At 35.7% G+C, this 20,437-nt stretch overlaps 4 protein-coding genes across 10 annotated transcripts in view; 3 read left to right on the top strand and 1 right to left on the bottom strand.

The window, feature by feature from the left end:
- The window catches only part of LOC124643659 (juvenile hormone esterase-like), a 35,118-nt gene extending 28,834 nt beyond the window's left edge, over nucleotides 1-6,284 (top strand). For all 3 annotated transcript variants that reach the window (XM_047182677.1, XM_047182679.1, XM_047182678.1), the window contains 3 exons: nucleotides 592-739; nucleotides 1,588-2,855; nucleotides 3,274-6,284. In XM_047182677.1, the coding sequence (XP_047038633.1) occupies nucleotides 592-739; nucleotides 1,588-2,855; nucleotides 3,274-4,039 (2,182 nt within the window). In that variant the 3' untranslated portion in view covers nucleotides 4,040-6,284. The remainder of the gene's footprint in view (nucleotides 1-591; nucleotides 740-1,587; nucleotides 2,856-3,273) is intronic.
- A 1,679-nt stretch (nucleotides 6,285-7,963) lies between these two features.
- Nucleotides 7,964-12,599, bottom strand: LOC124643871 (esterase E4-like). The gene is made up of 4 exons (XM_047182993.1): nucleotides 12,381-12,599; nucleotides 10,795-10,931; nucleotides 9,107-10,395; nucleotides 7,964-8,403 (listed from the first exon to the last, which is right to left on the bottom strand). Exons 2-4 carry the CDS (start codon nucleotides 10,924-10,926, stop codon nucleotides 8,244-8,246), a joined length of 1,581 nt encoding a protein of 526 aa, XP_047038949.1. The 5' UTR covers nucleotides 10,927-10,931; nucleotides 12,381-12,599; the 3' UTR covers nucleotides 7,964-8,243.
- Nucleotides 12,600-13,064: 465 nt separating this feature from the next.
- On the top strand, nucleotides 13,065-17,235 carry LOC124643838 (esterase FE4-like). Of its 2 annotated transcripts, none has more exons than XM_047182946.1 (4): nucleotides 13,065-13,288; nucleotides 14,870-15,006; nucleotides 15,340-16,628; nucleotides 17,066-17,235. In XM_047182946.1, exons 2-4 carry the CDS (start codon nucleotides 14,875-14,877, stop codon nucleotides 17,223-17,225), a joined length of 1,581 nt encoding a protein of 526 aa, XP_047038902.1. In that variant the 5' UTR covers nucleotides 13,065-13,288; nucleotides 14,870-14,874; the 3' UTR covers nucleotides 17,226-17,235. The 2 variants fall into 2 exon arrangements, with proteins under 2 accessions (XP_047038902.1, XP_047038903.1); XM_047182947.1 differs by having other exon boundaries at nucleotides 13,068-13,288; nucleotides 14,873-15,006.
- Nucleotides 17,236-19,294: 2,059 nt separating this feature from the next.
- LOC124643764 (type-2 histone deacetylase 1) overlaps nucleotides 19,295-20,437 on the top strand; it is a 29,861-nt gene continuing 28,718 nt past the window's right edge. For all 4 annotated transcript variants that reach the window (XM_047182837.1, XM_047182840.1, XM_047182838.1 and 1 more), the window contains exon 1: nucleotides 19,295-19,451. In XM_047182837.1, coding sequence (XP_047038793.1) covers nucleotides 19,413-19,451 — 39 coding nt within the window. In that variant the 5' untranslated portion in view covers nucleotides 19,295-19,412. The remainder of the gene's footprint in view (nucleotides 19,452-20,437) is intronic.

A 20,437-nucleotide genomic window follows, 5' to 3' on the forward strand; every position in this document is an offset into this window, starting at 1 on the left:
GTTTTCGCGATAATCTCAAAAACGGCTCCATTGATTTCGATTTGGTTTTCTCGGAATGATAGTTGATATTCGCTTTTGGAATGCTGGGCTTGTGTACTTTTTCTAGCTATCTATTAACTGTGACAAATATGTCATGATAACACTTGTGGCTATTTTACTAATGCTTAAGAGTGTTTTCACACTAGCGGGTTTTCCGCTCCGTTTTTGTATAGGCTGTGTCACGCGTATACGAGTGCCAACAAACACTTGGAAATTACCGGTACAGATCATGAGACCGCACATTGCAGAAAATCGTGAAACTTCATAAAAAAAATGTTCTTAAAGAATATTGACGATTTTCTTGAATGCAATCATAGATTTTATTCGGTATGATACTGGCCAAATACCCGATCGTTGTTATCAGCGTACTACCATTCAATTTCAATACTGATCTTTGGGCCCCAACAAACTGTTGACTGACTAAGGTAGTAGTGTGCTCTTAATCCACGCAACTTTAGCCGTGCGCAATGTGTCGCGCGTACAGCCATAATTATGGCAAAAGTGCCTCCAAAAATTTGATTTACCACTAACCCTCCTCAATTTTGTTCACAGAGGGGGCAGGATGACAGACGCACCGGTAGTGACCGTGGAACAAGGTCAGCTGCAAGGCAAAGTGGTGAACAGCCCCACTGGGAAGGCGTACTACAGCTTCCAAGGGATCCCTTATGCTAAACCCCCTCTAGGATCCTTGAGATTCAAGGTAAGATGAACATTTTTAGTATTACCGCTTTCCATTATCATGGTAGCGATGTGTCTGACAAATAATAGTAAAAAATACTCGTAATATGAAATGAAAAGCTCACAAAATGATGGCCCTAAGTCGTGGGCCATGGGGCAATGATGACCTCAAGCTGAGCCGACTTATAAAGCCCTGAACTAATTATTCATGACCCATGATGATAGATTTTGAAGAATTTTCAATCCTACGTGTGAATATCAAAAACTTTGGTAGTCTTACTAAAGTAGTTTTTGCCTTGACTTTGAAACATAATAAAGATGCCAATGGCAAGTTAAGACTGAAAAGGTAAAAATAACTTAGTTACCTACTCCATTTTACAATACCACATTTCAAATTGCACGAACAAATATTATTCAGTTCGTACAATGATAAGTTATATCTGTATCTCAACTATCTCCCGGCAAACAAGATAAGAGCTACAGCATCTTGAACACGACATCATTATATAACCAAGAGTAAGAGGTATGAAAAAAATTGGTTTAAACTGAACCATTCCTTACCTCTTAAAAGAGGGAATTATCTACCTGGCCTATTCCCAACTATGCTGGGGTCGGCTTCCAGTCAAACTGGATGCAGCTGGGTACCAGTGTTTTATAGAGAGCGACTGCCTATCTGACCTCCTGAACCCACTTTCCCGGGCAACCCAATACCTCATGGCATGACTAGTTTTTAAAAAGAGTCATAAATGGTCTAAGCAATAAAATTGATTCTCCTAGGATTAAAAGCCATTCATCATTGAGGCACCCTAAAATTCTTAAGTTCCAAAATATATGTGCAATGTAGTAATTCTCTCCATCATCTGATTTCAGGCACCGCAACCCCCAGAGCCATGGGACGGCATCCGCGAAGCGACTTCCGAAGGGAGCGTAAGTGCACAAGTAGACTTCTTGGGATCCAAACAGTTCACCGGTGACGAGAACTGTCTCTTCCTTAACATTTCCACCCCCAACCTAGACGGAGAATTCCTCCCAGTAATGGTATTCATCCACGGAGGGGGTTTCACGTTCGGATCAGGCAATTCCGACTTCTACGGAGCTGATTATTTAGTAGAAAAAGATGTAATTGTAGTTACAATAAACTACAGGTGCGGTGTCCTTGGTTTCCTGAGTCTGAACACTCCTGAAGTGCCTGGTAATGCTGGCCTTAAAGATATGGTCCAAGCCATCAGGTGGATTAAGAATAATATTCACAATTTTGGAGGTAACAGCGGGAATGTGACCATTTTTGGAGAAAGTGCTGGCGGAGCGGCAGTTTCTCTGCTAACAGCTAGTCCTTTAACTAAAAACTTGATCAGCAAGGCTATTATACAGTCTGGAACTGCACTATCAAACTGGTCCATACAGAGGAATCCCCTAGAATCGGCTAGAAACATCGCGAAAATCTTAGGATGCGAGTCGACTGATCCCGAAGAGATTTTGGACTTCTTAAACGCTACATCAACGAAAGACCTAGTCGAGGCCCATCAGAAACTAAGTCCTGAAGAAGAATTCCCGGACACAATAAATGCTTTTGGTTACGTTGTTGAAAAGGAGTTCCCGGGAGTCGAGGCTGTTATAACAGAATCATTCTTAGACCTGTTAACATCTGGAAGGGTCGCAGACATCCCAATTATGATCGGTTCAACATCTTTAGAGTTTACTTTAGAGAGGAAAACAGATGATTTGCAAGTCTTCATCCCAGACGAGTTAAATATCGAGAGGAACTCAGAGGAATCGCTGGCGATCGCCGAACAAATTAAGACTTTATACTTTAAGGGTAGTCATACTGGGGTAGAAAGTTTACCAGAGTATTTCGAGCTTCTCTCAGATGCAATCATCAATATAGACACTCACAGACATGTCCAATACTTGATTAATGTATCAAAGAAACCTGTTTACTACTACAAGTTTGATTACGTAGGGGAGCTGAACATTTCCAACAAGATTTTGAATAGCTTTGGCCTGAAAAGGGCAATGCATATGGATGAGTTAGGGTATCTGTTCAAGAATGACTTGCAGAAGGGCGTGGAACCAACTACATTGGATGTTAAGATGAGGGAAAGGATGCTCAGGCTTTGGACTAACTTCGCTAAGAGTGGGTGAGTTGAACTTTACTATTATCAGTAGGTATAGTTTTTGATATCTATACTATCCATCTGTTCCATTTAATAGTTGAGTATCAGGTTCGATTCCCATACAATATATAGTGTCAGTAATAGTTTGAGTTCAAGTAACAGTTTTTAAGACGGCGAAGGTTTTAAGAATGAATGTATGGGTGTATGCTCTTTCCCGCTAAGACTACTGAATGGCTTTGATGAAACTTGGCAGTAATAGCATACATATCAGAATAACACGTAGGATACTTTTGTCCATGTACGGAAAGTAGTTCTCCAAAGCCGTGGAAGAAACCCTGTGCGCTAGTGTTACATATTTTATTTCAATCTTTGCTCCCTCCATCAACACATTTTCGATTAGGTATCATAATCAGAACATAACCTATTATTTTCTCAATTTCAGAAATCCAACACCCGACGAGAACCACTACCTAACCGTCACCTGGTTGCCAGTAACCAAGGACAACCTTTACTACTTGAACTTGGGCCAAGAGCTATCTTTGGCCACCAACCCGGACAAAGAAAAGATGGAATTCTGGGATGAACTTTACAGCAAATACTACCGCATTTGGGAACAACCCAGATCAAATGTTGTAGAAACGGCTGTCATATATTCTGAACCCAAAATCGTTGAGTCGATCTCAGAAAGCGGTACTGTATACACTTACTCCGAAACGACTGAATCCCATCACACCTTCATATCAGAAAGCCACGAGATTATAACCGAGAACAACCAAATAATTTCGGAAACACACGAAATCATAACGGGTAATGACGACTCCGTTCCCCAAATACAGGAAGTAGTTACGGAAAACAACGAAGTCGTAACGGAGAATAATGAAGTCGTAACGGAGAATAACGAAGTCGTAACGGAGAATAACGAAGTCGTTCCGGAAAGAAATGAAGTCGATAACGTAGTTCATATTAAGCCTGCTACACCCGAACCTGTTAAAATTGAAGATGTGGAACCCGTTGTAACTGGGGTTGTTCAGAACGGTGACCAGAAGCCTAAACCAAGACTTTCGAATGAGATAAAGATGGTGACTCGTTCTAATGGAGCTCCTAAGGATGTAATAAGGGCCAATGACCCACCAGAAGATGATTTACCTAAAAATATTGGCGTCAATAAGTTTGTCAACTTCTTCGAATCGCTTGGAGCTAAGAAGTAAGATAGTCATTTTCTGATGCGTTCTTGTTTTTGGAGTGAATTGTAAAAGATTTTCAAAACTTAACGAAAGTGGTTTTATGTGCTGGATTTCGGTCTTTAAAAAAAACAACATTCTAGAATTCAGTTGAGATTGAAATACACTAACATCTTACATTCCATTTTTTTGTAGTTGTTTATAAAAATTCCATAGTCTCTATTAATTAAGACATTTATAAGATTTTTGGTAGTGCCAAAACGTATTATTTTACATAACAAATGTAGTAAAATAAAATAGCATTTATTAAAGACTGAAAATGAAACAATAAAAGACAGTTCAGCTTTTTCAAAATCTAAGGCCATAACTGACTCAAAAATGATTCACTCCAAAAATTGAAAACAATCAATTAGTCTGTAGATATTAGTCACTAAAATAGTTTCTAATTAACAGTATTTATTTACATTCCATTCAAATATTTTCTTAAGAATAAATATTTCTTTCTGTAACCATATTTGAATGTTCGTATTTGTAGAAAACTTACCTTTAAATTATTGATTCATAATCATTATGTATTTGAAATTGTTGATTTATTTTTTCATCTAGTATTTGTATTAAAAATTTGAATAACTAATGCTTCTAACATCAAATGTAAAACCGATATTCCACCAGTGTGTAGCACTGTGACGCACACAAATGTATCTTCTGGTGTACTTGCTGTAGCAAACAGTAACACATTGCGTGCGAACATTTCTGAAATGTCCACGAAACTGCAACCGCCGTGCGCGAATACATGCTAGCTGTGGACTCGCGACATAGCGTACATATTTTTGGTGGAACCCCGTAATAAGATTCTATTATGTCACCGGAAAATTAATCAACCTACTAAAATACAGGAGTTAAATAGTACATACGTTCAACAGCCGTTTATTATTTTCCGAGAGTTGATCAACTATCTAGAAAATTGATCAACTTACGAGTTTTGTTATTTTCCGGTGACATATACAATTCCTACAGATGTGACGTAATAAAGTAATAAATCAAATACACTATTTACTATATAAAAAGTTGATAATATCTTGTCTTCCTAAAGGTTGTATAATATTATAAAATAACATACTCTATGTATTTATTATTATATTGTTAAAAATCCCAATCATTATTATCATACATACCTATTTTAAGAGTTAAAAACTTCTTTTTCTACATGTATTTTTTTGCAATATTTATATGCCATAATTTTTATTAATTTTCAATCAATTTAGTCATTTACATTTTTGAAGATATTTAAGACTTAATTATTGAACTAGGACAGTTTTAATTTTGAGTTTAAAAATATCATAATGCAACTATTTTTCACGGTTTTACTTTTTTCCCTTACCGGGATAAAATATGACCTGTGTCACCCTGGGATAGTGTAGCTTTCCAACAGCGAAATAATTTTTGAATTTGTTCACAAGTTTCGTACCCTATTCAATGCATAAAACCAGCAAATATAATAATCCTATATTTTTTCCTGACCTCGCTCTGGTGGCGTCGGATTGTCGTCCCATCGCGCTATGAGAGTGAAGGAATAGTGAGTTCACCGCAGTCCAAGCCCCAAGCTAATGCTTGGGCACTATAATATGTCCTGCGCAGCTGACTGATCTTATATGAGAACAGCCGCCGTGGCCTTGACTCCATTAGTATATAGGCTTATTTATAGGGATCAGACAGATAGTTATGATATTTTTAAATTGAATTGTAAATATAAATTAAATTGTCTGTTTATCATACCTATATTTTTGCGGTTCATAATGTACTTGGGTATGTGAAATTATTTTTTTAAATTAATAACGTTTACCTATTTACTTGTTTTAGTCAGTTTATTAGTCGTATTTTTACTTTTTTGTTTTATAATTAAGTCTGCAATATCTATTAAGGAATTTAATTCATAATGAGTGTATTGAGCGGAGAAAAATTGCTCAAAAATAAATCATAATATTTGCTATAATAAACAAAAAAATTAAGCTCAAAAATATTGTTTTCAATTCTTTACTTTATTTTATTTTGCCTGAAAAACTTTTGGACATAGTCTGACGTTAAAAAATGTTTTTGCAATTTTATTTATTTTTGTTTCTTTTTTCGAAATTATTTTTATATCTATAGTGTAGATATTATGTGCCAATATAATTGTTAGTGTTCATAATTTCCATTTTAATTATAATGAATAGAATTAGAATTATATTTTTGTATAATTATTATGCGTAAATAAAATATGTTATATAATTAATCGTTGTTTTATTTTACTATGAACTGTTTTTCTCTAAATAGCTGTCATTTTACAAGAATGCAATTGAATTGCACAAGCACAAGGTTACTGTATGATTCTCAGGTTATTGTAAAAGTAAATAAAAAAGGCTACTATTCAAACAGGCATCTTTTTACCCTCAAGTATCTAATAACATCAACAGCAATGCCTACTAAATTACTTATGCCCATATGTAGGTATGAGCCTCTTTTTTTAATTAAAAAAGATTTTTTCAAATCAGTTCAATAGTTTAGCTACCTCAATAAGAAATTATTACTGAAAGAAATCCAAGTAAGGAAACCTGGAATAAAATATATAAAATTCGAAATTCTAGGGAAAAAAAAAACGAAGTTATTTTCAACGATTTAATAATATGTATGTCCTAATGTCCCGTTACAACATAAATTTTGTTATCTATAAATTAACATTAAAAATAACGAAGTAACCAGCTATGTATTTGGAATATACTTACACAAAAAAAACATAATTTGACAAACCGTTTTTCATTTTTCACCAACAAGGTTAACATTTAATAAATAAAATATATAGGTAGGTAACTTAGTTTTTATTACAAGGTATATGTACCTTATCAGTTAACAGTGGGTAACTGGTATTTTTATTATTAGCTGACGTTTTCCCGCGGTTTCACCCGCGCCCCGTGGGACCTATCGATATAAAATATGGCCTATTTTATATTTTTTATTAATTATGGCAGTTTCCAACACGAAATATTTTTTCAAATGGTTCGGTAGTTTCGGACCTAAAGGCCTTATCCCTTTATCCTTTATTGTAATAAACCTTTTTTTGTTACAATAAAAAAAAACCATTATTATAGAAGATAAAAAATCGACACTATCATAGTGTAAAAGCACCATGCTATATAATATGAATTTATTATGCCTGGGACTTAGTAACTTAAGGGTGAGTGCACCATTCAACTATTACCAAACCATAACCAATCGTATACTTGTCGCCCATTGGTCCAATCGGCGATTCGACAATTTCAAATGGTTCGGTTATCGTTATAACTAATGACTGTGTTTCGGATGGCACGTTAAACTGTAGGTCCCGGCTGTCATTGAACATCCTTGGCAGTCGTTACGGGTAGTCAGAAGCCAGTAAGTCTGACACCAGTCTAACCAAGGGGTATCGGGTTGCCCGGGTAACTGGGTTGAGGAGGTCAGATAGGCAGTCGCTTCTTGTAAAGCACTGGTACTCAGCTGAATCCGGTTAGACTGGAAGCCGACCCCAACATAGTTTGGGAAAAGGCTCGGAGGATGATGATGGTTATCGTTATAGTTAAATGGTGCAAGCCACCTTAATATGCATGTCGAATGAAACCAACTAATTAGTCCGTCTTTTAGATAACGCTAAAATAATGGACACGTATTTTTTCTTTTCTCTCACAAACAAAAAGAAGATACAACACGATTGACTTTTGTGTTACGTCACTTAAGTACCTACAAATTTTACATAAACGTGACGTCACGAGCCCCCCACTCTCAATATTTGTTCCGTTATGTATGAGTCAGTAAATATTTACCGTCGTACCACAAAAGCCTTTAAACATCTGTTGAACACTTGTCTAAAAAAAGTGTGGCTGCAAAATGAACCTTATTCTCATATCAACGTCACATTTTTTTGACAAGTGTTCTACAGACGTTTATAAGTTTTTGTGGTACGACGGTTAATGTTCTGTTTAAAAAAAAAACACGTATCACCCAATATTGTTGCCAATCGAAATTGCGGACTAATTAGACTCACTATTTTATAACCCTGTCGTCACGCCCATTGTGATATAAGATGCTTGAAATTTTTTATCACAGAATGCAGAATTTCAACAAATAAATTAACCGTACTTATTTCCCGATTTTTTTTATTATGATGGATTATAATTTCTATGTACATTTTGCAAATAGACTATATTTTTTTAATAATTTCTTATAATTTGGAAAGCTCTCCCGTAACACCTAGCCAGAATTTTAGTCTGTCCATATCAGGGTTTGTAATGCATTCTATTTCTTCATCAATTATAAGAACGTGTTTGCCCTTTTTCGTGTACGGCAACCATTCAGTTTCCTGGTTGCGCCATGTTGGTCTCCTGAAAAGTAATTCAAATATTAATTTTCGTATTATTTTATTAACACAGTCGTCGTAGTCGTGGTGGCCTAGTGGGTAAGCACCAACCTCTCATGTATTTGTGTGTGGGTCCGATTCCAGGTCAGGCAAGTAATAATGCAACTTTTCTAAGTTTGTATGTACTTTCTAAATATATCTTGGACACCAATGGCTGATAGAAAAGGTGAAGGAAAACAACTCGAGGAAACCTGGACTATATAGTCTGAAATCACCAACCCGCATTGAGCAAGCGTGGTGATTGACGCTCAATTCTTCTTCGTGTGAGAGGAGGCCTGTGCCCAGCAGTAGGACGATACAAAGGCTGTAACTTTTATTAACACGCTTTTATCAGGTCGACCTGTATGTAACTAACTATGTAGGAAATGGAATCTAAGATAACAAATTTCCAAGGATCGTAGCGTCAGGGAAATTGTCAGCTGTATATAGTTCTGATAACAATACAACAATATGGTAGGAACTGATCTGATGATGGAGACGGAAGATATGAACTGGAACTTCTTGATGGAACATCGTATCGTAGCTGTGTTTGGACTTGATAGAAGAATCTTGTAATGATCTTGGACCACGATCAGTGTGAATTTAAAGGTGTTTTTTAAACTGTGAATTAAGTAAATCTCATTGAATAGATACTGTAATTTATTCAATAACGTGTTTTTTTTACTCACCCATTTCTAGCAAAGGTACACCAAGCTTCGGATAGCATTTCAACTATTTTCAAATCCTTTGCATCACATTTCTGATGTTTAGTGTCTCTATAGAATTGATATTGTATCAAATCTCCATGGCTCGCCCCCGCTAAATCCAAACTCCTCATGACCCTAGTATTCAAATTCCCTGAATACTGAAATTTGTACACATATACATTAACATCGGCCTTCGACAAAATCTCCGGCAAAAGCATAAGGTGATACTGAAAATACGTATCAGAAACCATATTAACATATTGCGGTTTAGTTTTATCATCAACAGATTTACCACTGAAGTAAAATTTCTTAATTTTCTTCTCAATCTGTTTGGCCTTTTTATCATTCTTTTCAATTTGTAAATATTTTGGAATAAAATAATAAAAGTCTTTTTCGTATTCTACATTGCCTTGACCATTTGTCTGCAAGAATAAAGCCCCTTCGTGGGAATTCATGCCGGTTAGAACGGGGACTTTAGTGAATTGATTTAGGGGAAAATCGATTCGGGGGTATTCGACGAGAAATCGCTCGACCCCATCGAATTCTTGTTCGACGACTGGTAACAAATATGCGTTGATTACTGCCGGTGGTCGGCTCATTTCTGCCATGCTGAATGCCACTAAAAGCTCCTGTATGGGCACTTCTAATAGAAATTCGTATATACTTCTTGGGGTAGTCAAATCTTGGTCCATGTTCGCAGCTATATGCTTCGCTTTAGCTATAGGATCTTCCTCTATCATATAAATATCTAATATAGAGTTCCCAGACTGTGCTATAACTTTATGGAACAGTCCTAGAGTCATCCTGGAAGTCATGTAGGACGCCACTGCACCCGCTCCCGCGCTCTCTCCGAAAACGGTCACATTGTTCAAGTCTCCATTAAACTTGTCTATGTTATTCCTAACCCAGCGTAGAGCGAAAACTGTGTCTTTTAACCCAGCATTACCAGGCACTTCTGGTATATTTAAACACAAAAACCCCAGTACATTCAATCTGTAATTTATTGTGACCAAAATAACGTCATGTTTCATAAAATAATCTGGTTTATAGTAGTCACCGTATCCGAAAATAAATCTACCACCGTGAACGAAAAATAAGACTGGTAGAGTTTCGATTTTTTCGCTTGGCAAACTCGGAGTGTATACGTTTAAGTAGAGGCAGTCCTCAGAACCTTCTAAATTAGATTGTATGTATGGGTTGAGCTGGCAACACTTATTGCCTGGTCTAGTAGCATCTCGTATGCCTTGCCAACTTTCTGGTGGCTGTGGGTCCTGAAAATATTAAATACAAATTGATTAGAATGCCAACTGAAAGGTGTACTTGCAATGTAGACCTTATTTTTTAGCCCACAACTAAAATTTGCTCTCTAACTTAATACAGAGATCAGCAATCTACGCAGGACATATTATAGGGCACAAGTATTTGCGCAGACACAGGTGCACTCTCTATTCCCTCACTCTAATAGCCCATTGAGACGGTAATCCGACCCGACCGGAGAAATCGGGCATAGGATCGACATCAACGTGCTCTTGGATGCATGGGTGTATCAACACCAACTTCAAGGCTACGGGCTTCTTTGTGAAAATTGAATCGAATTTGTAAACAGCAGTCGGCGGGGGCTATGCGACTATTAGCCTTATACCAAAAAATATATAATTATATAAACTTGCATGAAATCTCAATCGGCCGATGGGTGGCTTAGCATAAGGTATTCCTTCAAAACTATAGTATTTTTTTCCATAGTATGTAGTGCATTCTTTTCCTTGCAATGTGCCTTGCATAACGTCTACTTGTACAAACATTTCTGCTGAAAATAATAATAATTATATTGAAGCTGTGGTGGTCTTGTAGTGGAACCAAGAGTCATAATTTGCCTAGCCTTTTCCAAATTATGCAGGGGTTAGCTTTCAGTCTAACGAGATCATCATCGTCTCAGCCGTAGGACGTCCTCTGCTGAACATAGGCCTTCTAACGGTGCAGCTGAGTATTTTATTTTACATGGAACATCTGCCTATTGGACCTCCTCAACCTAGTTACATGGGCAACCCAATACCCTAAGCAATACTGATTATCAGGGTCACTGACTTCTGACTACCTGTAATGACTGCTAAAGATGTACCAATGACAGTCGGGATTCGGGACCTATAGTTTATTTATCGTGCCTTTCGAAACACGGAAGAACTCGTTATAACCAGATGGTCACCAATCCATGGCCGACCGCGCCAAGCGTTACCTTACCTTTTTTTTAACGACGTCAGAAATCATCAAATGACCCCTCCCGCTGTGGGTTAGCAGCAGTGAGGGAATGTCAGACTCTTATTGACTAAAACCGTCGTGTTGCGTCGTAGGCCTTTTACGTACCGGCCGCGGAAACAATCCTGCAGCCCCGGCAGGCCTTGGCCCTGCTGTGTCTTACCTTATGATTGATCACAGTAGCAAACTTTCAGTGTTTTACAGGACTCCTCAATCTAGTTACTTAACTTGATACCCCTTGGTAAGACTGGTTGTCAGTCTCTCTGGCTTCTATCCCTTTTCTATTAACGCTATTATAGATAATATTATATTCTTATACATAAGAACTATGTATAAATAACTGTAAATAATTTCTAGTTTTCCCCACGACAAGGTAAAGTAAGCAATTAAGTTATTTAGGTACCTAAGCAAGATTCTTGCGACTCTTAACATCATTCAAGTGATGATAACTTAGATTATGCTTAAGAAGACATAAAATGTAATTGGAAAAAAATAATTAAAACAACCGGCCAAGTGCGAGTTGGAATCGCGCACGAAGGGTTCCAAACCATTATTTATAAAACCGACAAAAAAATCACGTCTGTTGTATGGGAGCCCCCCAAAACATTTATTTAATTCTAGTTTTCAGTATTTATTGTTATAGCGGCAACAGAAATACATCATCTGTGAAAATTTCAGCTCTTGGTCAGTGGGTCGTCTTAGGGGGTCACGGTTCATGAGATACAGCCTGGTGACAGACGGACGGACGGACGGACGGACGGACGGACAGCGAAAACAATAGGGTCCCGTTTTAACCTTTGGGTACGAAACCCTAAAAATAAACTGTTTGCCTACTAAAATTTTTTCCCACTCTTTACGAATTAGGAAAAAAATATATATATAAAACATATTACTTAACTACATACAACATTGTTTCTGTTTAACATATTTTTATTTTATAGTCTCGACAATAAGTTTAAAAAAATTCGTTCCGAAGTAAAACTTATAAAAAAAAACAACTTACTTCGACTCACGTCCAGATTTTTATTTAAAAGTTAGTAGAACAAATCCAAACACTTGATATTTATAACCTTTTTGTTAGCTTTTTTATGTACAAAAACAATTTATTACATGACTTTTATTTTGCTTTTCGGTTCTTCATTTCAAACTGCGCGCGGGACCAACAACAGACGAAATAATTTATTTTGAGAGTTTTAAAACATTGACTGACAGTATGACGACATTTTGACGTTTCCTTAAACTGACAACGTCACTTAGAAAAAATATTAAGGATAAAGGTGCGATTGCACAAAGCGATACTGCAATGCAGGCAGCGGTAGTCAAACACGACCGACCGACCGGAGAGCCATCACTTTAATTGAACGTCTAGGCCTGCCTTTATACCAATGACCCAAAAGCGGAACAGAAAGATCTTTACAAAAAAAAAAAACTTAATTCGATTTATGATTTTCTAGACTGCGGTTTCACTAGTAAGCTCTCGTTCACTATAATAGCAGCGATAATGGGTGTAATGTACCGGTGAATAAAAATGTCCCGGCTAGTACTAAGTAAGTCAAATGAGAATATCATCAAAAAACTACATGCACTACGTTCGATATGATAACCTTACTACTTTTAGTATCAGCCGCACTAGCTAAAATGTCGTTTCCGCCTTCGCCTTTGTGACGTTGTCAGTTGAAGGAAACGTCAAACAAAATGACACATTTTCCTGTCACTCAATGTTTAAAAACTTTCAATTTTCAAAATAAATTATTTTGTTTGTTGTCGGTCTTGTGCGGGGTTTGTTATGAATGAATGTAAAATAAAGGTCATCTAATAAATCGTTTTGGACCATAAATAAGCTAAGAAACAGGTTAAAAATATCAAGTGTTTGGATTTGTTCTGCTAACTTGTAAATAAAAAACCTGGAAAGTAAGTTGATTTAATTATTTTTAACAATCATAATTATTATAATAGATACGTTACGCATAAAAACTGCCATATTTACATTAATTAATGTAGACGACCCACTGACAAATAACTAGCCGTTTTCGTTCGGTTTCACCCGCGTCCCGTGGGAACTACTGCCCGCACCGGGATTAAATATAGCCTATGTTCCTGGCAGATAATGTAGCTTTCTAATGATGAAATAATTTTTAAAATCGGTCCAGTAATTTTTGAGTCCATTCATTACCAACAAACAGTTTTCCTCTTCATAGTATTAGTATAGATAAGTTGTACTTTGGAACGAATTATCTTACTACAACTACCTTATCTTTTTGTGATAATTAAGTCTATTGCAGTCTTTTATCTTTATTGTCTAGACGATGAAATAAAAATATAATAAACAGAAATAATATTATGTACTGTTAATATATTTTTCAATTTTTATCCAATATTCATATAGTTGGTGTAGTAAATATAATAATAATGTGTTGAATATGTATAACATACAAAATTACTTTGAACACCAAAATATTACATCTTTATTGAGTTAAATATTATTTTATACATAGGTACAGTAAAATGCTGCATACAGTAATCAATGTTCTACTGTAATATTATTCAATTCTCTGAAAGTATTTTCTTAACTCCTGCTAATGTAGGAAAAAAGTAAATAAAATAATGTTTTTAATTTCCTCTACTAGTTAATTCATGTTGGATTAAAAGCGGCACCAAATTACTCAGAGGTCAAATTATTGGGGGTTAACTGTATGCATACTTACAGAAAATATTTCTCCTTCAAGGTCTCAATACAATTTAGTAATAAATTTACATACTTAATATACTATTGCTTTTTTAAATTCATGTATGTAAATTTAATTCACAATGTAGACCATCATTATAGTTGCAAAGTATATATTACCTATTGAAATCTGTGGGAAAATTTAAGCTAGGTAAATAGTTATTTTTTTAGTATTTTTCTCATTACGTTTTATGTCTTTTTAAGCTTAATCTAAGTATTCTAAGTTATCATCACTTGAATGATATTAAGATTCATAAGAATCTTTTTTACCTAAATAAGTTAATTGGTTGCTTAACCTTGTCATGACGAAAACTAGTAGTAATTTTCTGTTAATTATAATAAGTACACACTTTAATAAGTAGGTAAGAATGGCATGAAGTTAGTAGCATAGCATATTTTTAAAATATACTGTAATATAAAATGGGTAGGAAACAGAAAGACTGACAACCAGTCTTACCAATAGGTATCGAGTTAGAAAACTGGATAGAGGAGTCCTTATGGCCATATAAAAGACTGATACTTTTTTTGCATTCCTTTAGATTGGAAGCTGACCTCTAGGTCTAGGCTAGGCCATGTCTCTTGTACAAATGTCAGTAGGTCAACCTACCCGAAACTGTCAATTTTATCAAACCAACAGTAACTTTCCACTTCTGTAATATTCTTAATCTATTATAATTCTGTAATTGAAAATCTATTGAAGAAATGTGACAGGTAGGTTGATGAGCTGTCATCTTTTATACTAGCTTCAGCATAATGATTATTTTCAGCAGAAATGTTGGTACAAGTAAAAGTTTCCCAAGGCACATTGCAAGGAAAAGAATGCACAACATACTATGGGAAAAAATTCTATAGTTTTGAAGGAATACCCTATGCTAAGCCACCTGTCGGCCGATTGAGATTTCGTGTAAGTTTATATACTTATATATATTTTGTATAATTACTCTATCTTAAAGTTTAGTAGCATAGTGTGACTGCTGTGTACAGATTCGATCCAAGATCGCTTTAAAGGTTTAATAAACTTCCACGTGATTGATACACCCGTGAATCAGAGAGCACGTTAATGTCTCTCCTATGCCTGATCTCTCTGGTGGTATCGGATTGCCGTCCCATTGGTCAATGAGAGTATGGCCTGCGCAGTTAGTTAGCAAATTTTTGTTGTGGGCTAAAAAAATAATGTCTTCATTGCAAGTAAACTTTTCAGTTGGCATTCTAATCAATTGGTATTTAATATTTTCAGGACCCACAAGAACCAGAAAGTTGGAAAGGCGTACGAGATGCTACTAGACCAGGCAATAAGTGTTGCCAGCTTAATCCATACATACAATCGAATCTAGAAGGTTCTGAGGACTGCCTCTACCTAAACGTATACACTCCGAGTTTGCCAAGCGAAAAACTTGAAAAACTACCAGTATTATTTTTCGTTCACGGTGGTAGATTTATTTTTGGTTACGGTGACTATTATAAACCAGATTATTTTATGAAACATGACGTTATTTTGGTCACAATAAATTACAGATTGAATGTACTAGGGTTTTTGTGCTTACATATACCAGAAGTGCCTGGTAATGCTGGATTAAAAGACACAGTTTTCGCTCTACGCTGGGTTAGGAACAACATAGACAATTTTAATGGAGACTGCAACAATGTGACCGTTTTCGGAGAAAGCGCGGGAGCGGGTGCAGTAGCGTCCTACATGACTTCCAGAATGGCAGAAGGACTGTTCCACAAAGTCATATCCCAGTCAGGGAACTCTATAGCAGATATTTATATGATAGATGATGATCCTATAGCAAAAGCGAAGCATATAGCTGCAAACTTGGACAAAGACCTGACTACCCCAAGAAGTATATACGAGTTTCTATTAGAAGTGCCCATACAGGAGCTTTTAGTGGCTTTCGGCATGGCAGAAATGAGCCGACCACCGGCAGTAATCAACGCATATTTGTTACCAGTCGTCGAACGACAATTCGATGGGGTCGAGCAATTTTTCAACGAATACCCCCGAATCGATATTCCCCTAAATCGATTCACGAAAGTTCCCATTCTAACCGGCATGAATTCCCACGAAGGGGCTTTATTTTTGCAGAAAAACGGTCAAGGCAATGTAGAATACGAAAAAGACTTTTATTACTTCATTCCAAATTATTTACATATTGCAAGGAATGATAAAAGGGCCCAACAGATTGTCGAGAAAATTAAGAAATTTTACTTCGGTGGTAAACCTGTTGATGATAGCACTAAATTGGAATACGTCAATATGGTTTCTGATACATTTTTTCAATATCAAATTATGCTTTTGCCGGAGATTTTGTCGAAGGTCAACGTTGATGTATATGTATACAAATTTCAGTATTCAGGGAATTTGAATACTAGGGTCATGAGGAGTTTGGATTTAGCGGGAGCGAGCCATGGAGACATGATACAATATCAATTCTATAGAGATACTAAACATAAAAAATGCGATGCAAAGGATTTAAAAATAGTCGAAATGCTATCCGAAGCTTGGTGTACCTTTGCTAGAAATGGGTGAGTAAAAAAATCACGTAATTTAAACCAACGATTCAATGACAAAAATTACATACTTATGTGTTCCATTGAAGAGGTCGTGGCTAAGACGAAGCTGCGCGGATTGATCCATCACAAGGTTAAGCAACAATTGGCGCGATCGGTCCGTGAATGGGTGACCATCTTGTCATAACGAGTTCCGTATTTCGAGAGACATGAGTCATTTGAACATCTTTGGCCAAAGACCGGCTACCATTTATATATAAAAAAAGTAAAGTCTCGTGTTGTTTGGCTTGCCCGGTTTGAGGATTTAAGATAGGCAATCGCTCTTTGTAAAACACTGGTACTCAGCTGCATCCGTTTAGACTGGAAGCCGACCCCAACATAGTTGGGAAGACTAGACAAATTATGACTTGCGTGTTACCATTGGTATATTACATAAACATTATATTTTTCAGAAAACCAACGTGGAAAAACCAGGAAACTGAATGGTTGCCGTACACGAAAAAGGGCAAACATGTACTTATAATTGATAAAGAAATAGAATGCATTACAAACCCTGATATGGACAGACTAAAATTCTGGCTAGGTGTTACGGGAGAGCTTTCCAAATTATAATGATTAAAAACATAAGTTTATTCGCATAATGTGCTTAAAGTACTTATTCTGTTAATTGGGTAGGTTACAGGTGTTAGGTATTTTGATATACAGTACGTACAATTTTTTTTTTTCAACACTTTTGTAATTTGTGTTGCAATTGGTAACGATGACTGTATTATTTTTAGCATAATACTCATGAAAAATATCTGCTATAATATGTGGATCACTTATTTTTATGTTTAATACTCTGACAGCATTTCACGTTTCTTTTTTTCTTGATAATTTTTACCTTTATATACGTTTATTTAAAAACGATACATAGAAATTATAATCCATCACGATAAAAATCGGGAAATAGGTACGATTTATTTGTTATATCTTCGTTATTATTTGTTTATGTGAGAAAAGAATAAATACGTAAGTTGTCGAATCACCGATAGGACCAATGGGCGGCAAGTATGCGGCTGGTTATGGTTTGTTTATCGTTATAGTTAATGGTGCATAACATAAACTCTTATATGTAATATAAGTTATATAGTAATTTATTTTTATGTACGATCGTAGATTAGTAATTAACATGGTGCTTATACACTATTGATAGTGTTTTTTTTTAATATTTTATACTAATATAAAGAGGAAACATTTTTTTGTTTGTACCTAGGCTCTGACACTACTGAAGCGATTTGAAAAAAATATTTCAGTGCTCGAAACTGCTATTATTAATAAAAATAATAATAGGCCATATTTTATCCTGTTAGTTTCCACAGGGCGCTCGTGAAACCGCGGGAAAACGGCAGTTAATATGAAAATACCAGTTACCTAATGCTAACTGATAAGGTATTTATATAATACCTTGTGTTACAAAACTAAGTTACCTATATTTTTTTTATTTTTGTTACTCTTGTTGGTGATTGATTTAAAAAGTTTGTCAAATTATGTTTTTATTTATGTATTCAAAATACGTAGCTATAGTAGCTATATAGTTACTTCGTTTTTTTTTTCATTTTAATGTTAATTTATTGATAACAAAACTTTTGTTTTAATGGGACGTACTTATAATACAGTAAATCGTTGAAAAAAAACTTTGTTTTTATTTTTTCCTAAAGTTTAGAATTTTACCAATCTTATAATGCCAGGTGTTCTTATTTGGATTTCGGCCATTTAGGTGCCCATTTCTTTATTTTATTTAGTTTATGTACATAGTCACACAGAGAACTCAGACAAGAAGAAAAAATCGAACCCGAGGAGAAAATTCGCCATTGGAATTTTTCAAATATCACACAATGAGGGATTTTCTTTTTATTTTTTTAAATTCTTTTCTTATCTGATGACTAGATGGCGCTGACCTAGGTACGCGAATGCAAGGAACGGAACGTCATATCAAGTCATATAATTTTTTCAGGACGTAAAACGAAACGTTTTTGTCACCAACATTTAAAAAAATAGAAAATAGGAAATAAATGGAGAAAAGAAGTCAATCAGATTAATATCAGAATTTCCCGAGAGATTTTAAAAACAATTTGTCCAGAAATTCTGAATTTCTTTGATCTCGGCTCAAAGGACTCGTACCGGTAGTAGGTACAACATTGTTTTTTTTTTAATTCTCAATAATAAGAAAACCGTCCATAAAAAAATATTCAATAAAAGGAGATGAAAAACCGGCCAACTGCGAGTCGGACTCGCTCACGAAGGGTTCCGTACCAGAGCAAAAAATAGCAAAAAAAAAAACAAAAAAAATATTTTATTCTAATTTTCAGTATTTGTTGTTATAGCGGCAACAGAAATACATCATCTGTGAAAATTTCAGCTCTCTAACTATCACGGTTAATGAGATACAGCCTGATGACAGATGGACGGACGGACAGAGGAGCGAAAACAATAGGGTCCCGTTTTACCCTTTGGGTACGGAACCCTAAAAAGAAGTCAGATTATTATCCGAAAATGTCCCGACTATGAATATGAGGGATTTGATTCGAATAATAGGCGTAATGTACATGGGAATCATAATGTACCTGGTAGTACGTAGTAAGTCAAATGAGAATATCAGTAAAATACCCACCGCACTACGTTAGATACGGTCACCTCACTACTTTTAGTACCAGTTAGTTACCTCACTAGCCAAAATGTCATGGCCGCCTTCGCCTTTGCGACATATGTACCGTGACAAGTCATGTCATTTGTGTCCATGATATATGAAAAATTCCAATGGCAGATTCTTTCTTCGGGTTCGATACTTCGTTATCGGTAAGTCTAAACAGTATTCTACCGAAAGAGACGATTTATTTCATATATAATAACCCTAAAACTGTGTGGTTTGGGACTGCCAGCACGCCACTTCTAATGCTGCATTTCACTATACAATCAAGTATTCCCACTTTCTACCTTATATTTACGTGTTATACATCAGTTTAGGGCATTAACATCCTTAAAACTGTCCAATACGGCACGATAAACAACTAACGCGTCGTATTGTTGCCTATACATATTATAATTATGTATTTTCAAATTTCTACTTGTCACTTGTTTGTTTCCGCTAACAAATTCGAGAAAAACACGTAATAGTCTAGATTAAAGCCATAAAGTACGCCTCAGCACGTCCGTGCACGTAAAGCGCGCCAAAATTCGTGCACCTAACTTGATAAAACATTATGAAATCTGTTTTCTGTGGACTGTATATTTTTATGTGTCTGAGTCACACTTGTTTTGAATACGTACTTATAGTTTTGTGTATCGCACTTTAAGCGTGTGTACTTAGTTTTCGTCATATAATCGTGTTGGTAGTTGCATTTGCACCCCACATATGGAAAGTGGTTACATTGCTCACATATTGCTGATACGTCCATATGTGTTGACTGATGTCAGATGACAACAATATATATAGCTGTTTTAAAGTAAATACAGTGATAAGGTGCAGTTTACTTTGTATGAAAGAACTTTGAACTGACAATAATGTGCATTGTTTCATACAATTACTTAGAAATACTCAAACTGTACTTAATTTAACTATTAAGGTGCATAGTAAATGTAAGACAGAAGTCCTACTAATACATAATTATAATAAATGTGAAAGGATGTATGTTTGTTCCTCTTTCATGCAAAAACTACTGGATAGATTTTGATTTAACTTGGCAGTAAGATAGCTTCTAAATCAGACAAAAACATACAGGCTATTTTTTGTGAAAGAAAAAAATATTTTTTTCTAAGGCCAACTCATCACTAAGAGCTATCTT

This window comes from Helicoverpa zea, chromosome 28 (genome assembly GCF_022581195.2).
Source record: "Helicoverpa zea isolate HzStark_Cry1AcR chromosome 28, ilHelZeax1.1, whole genome shotgun sequence".
In the NCBI taxonomy this organism is placed as follows: domain Eukaryota; kingdom Metazoa; phylum Arthropoda; class Insecta; order Lepidoptera; family Noctuidae; genus Helicoverpa; species Helicoverpa zea.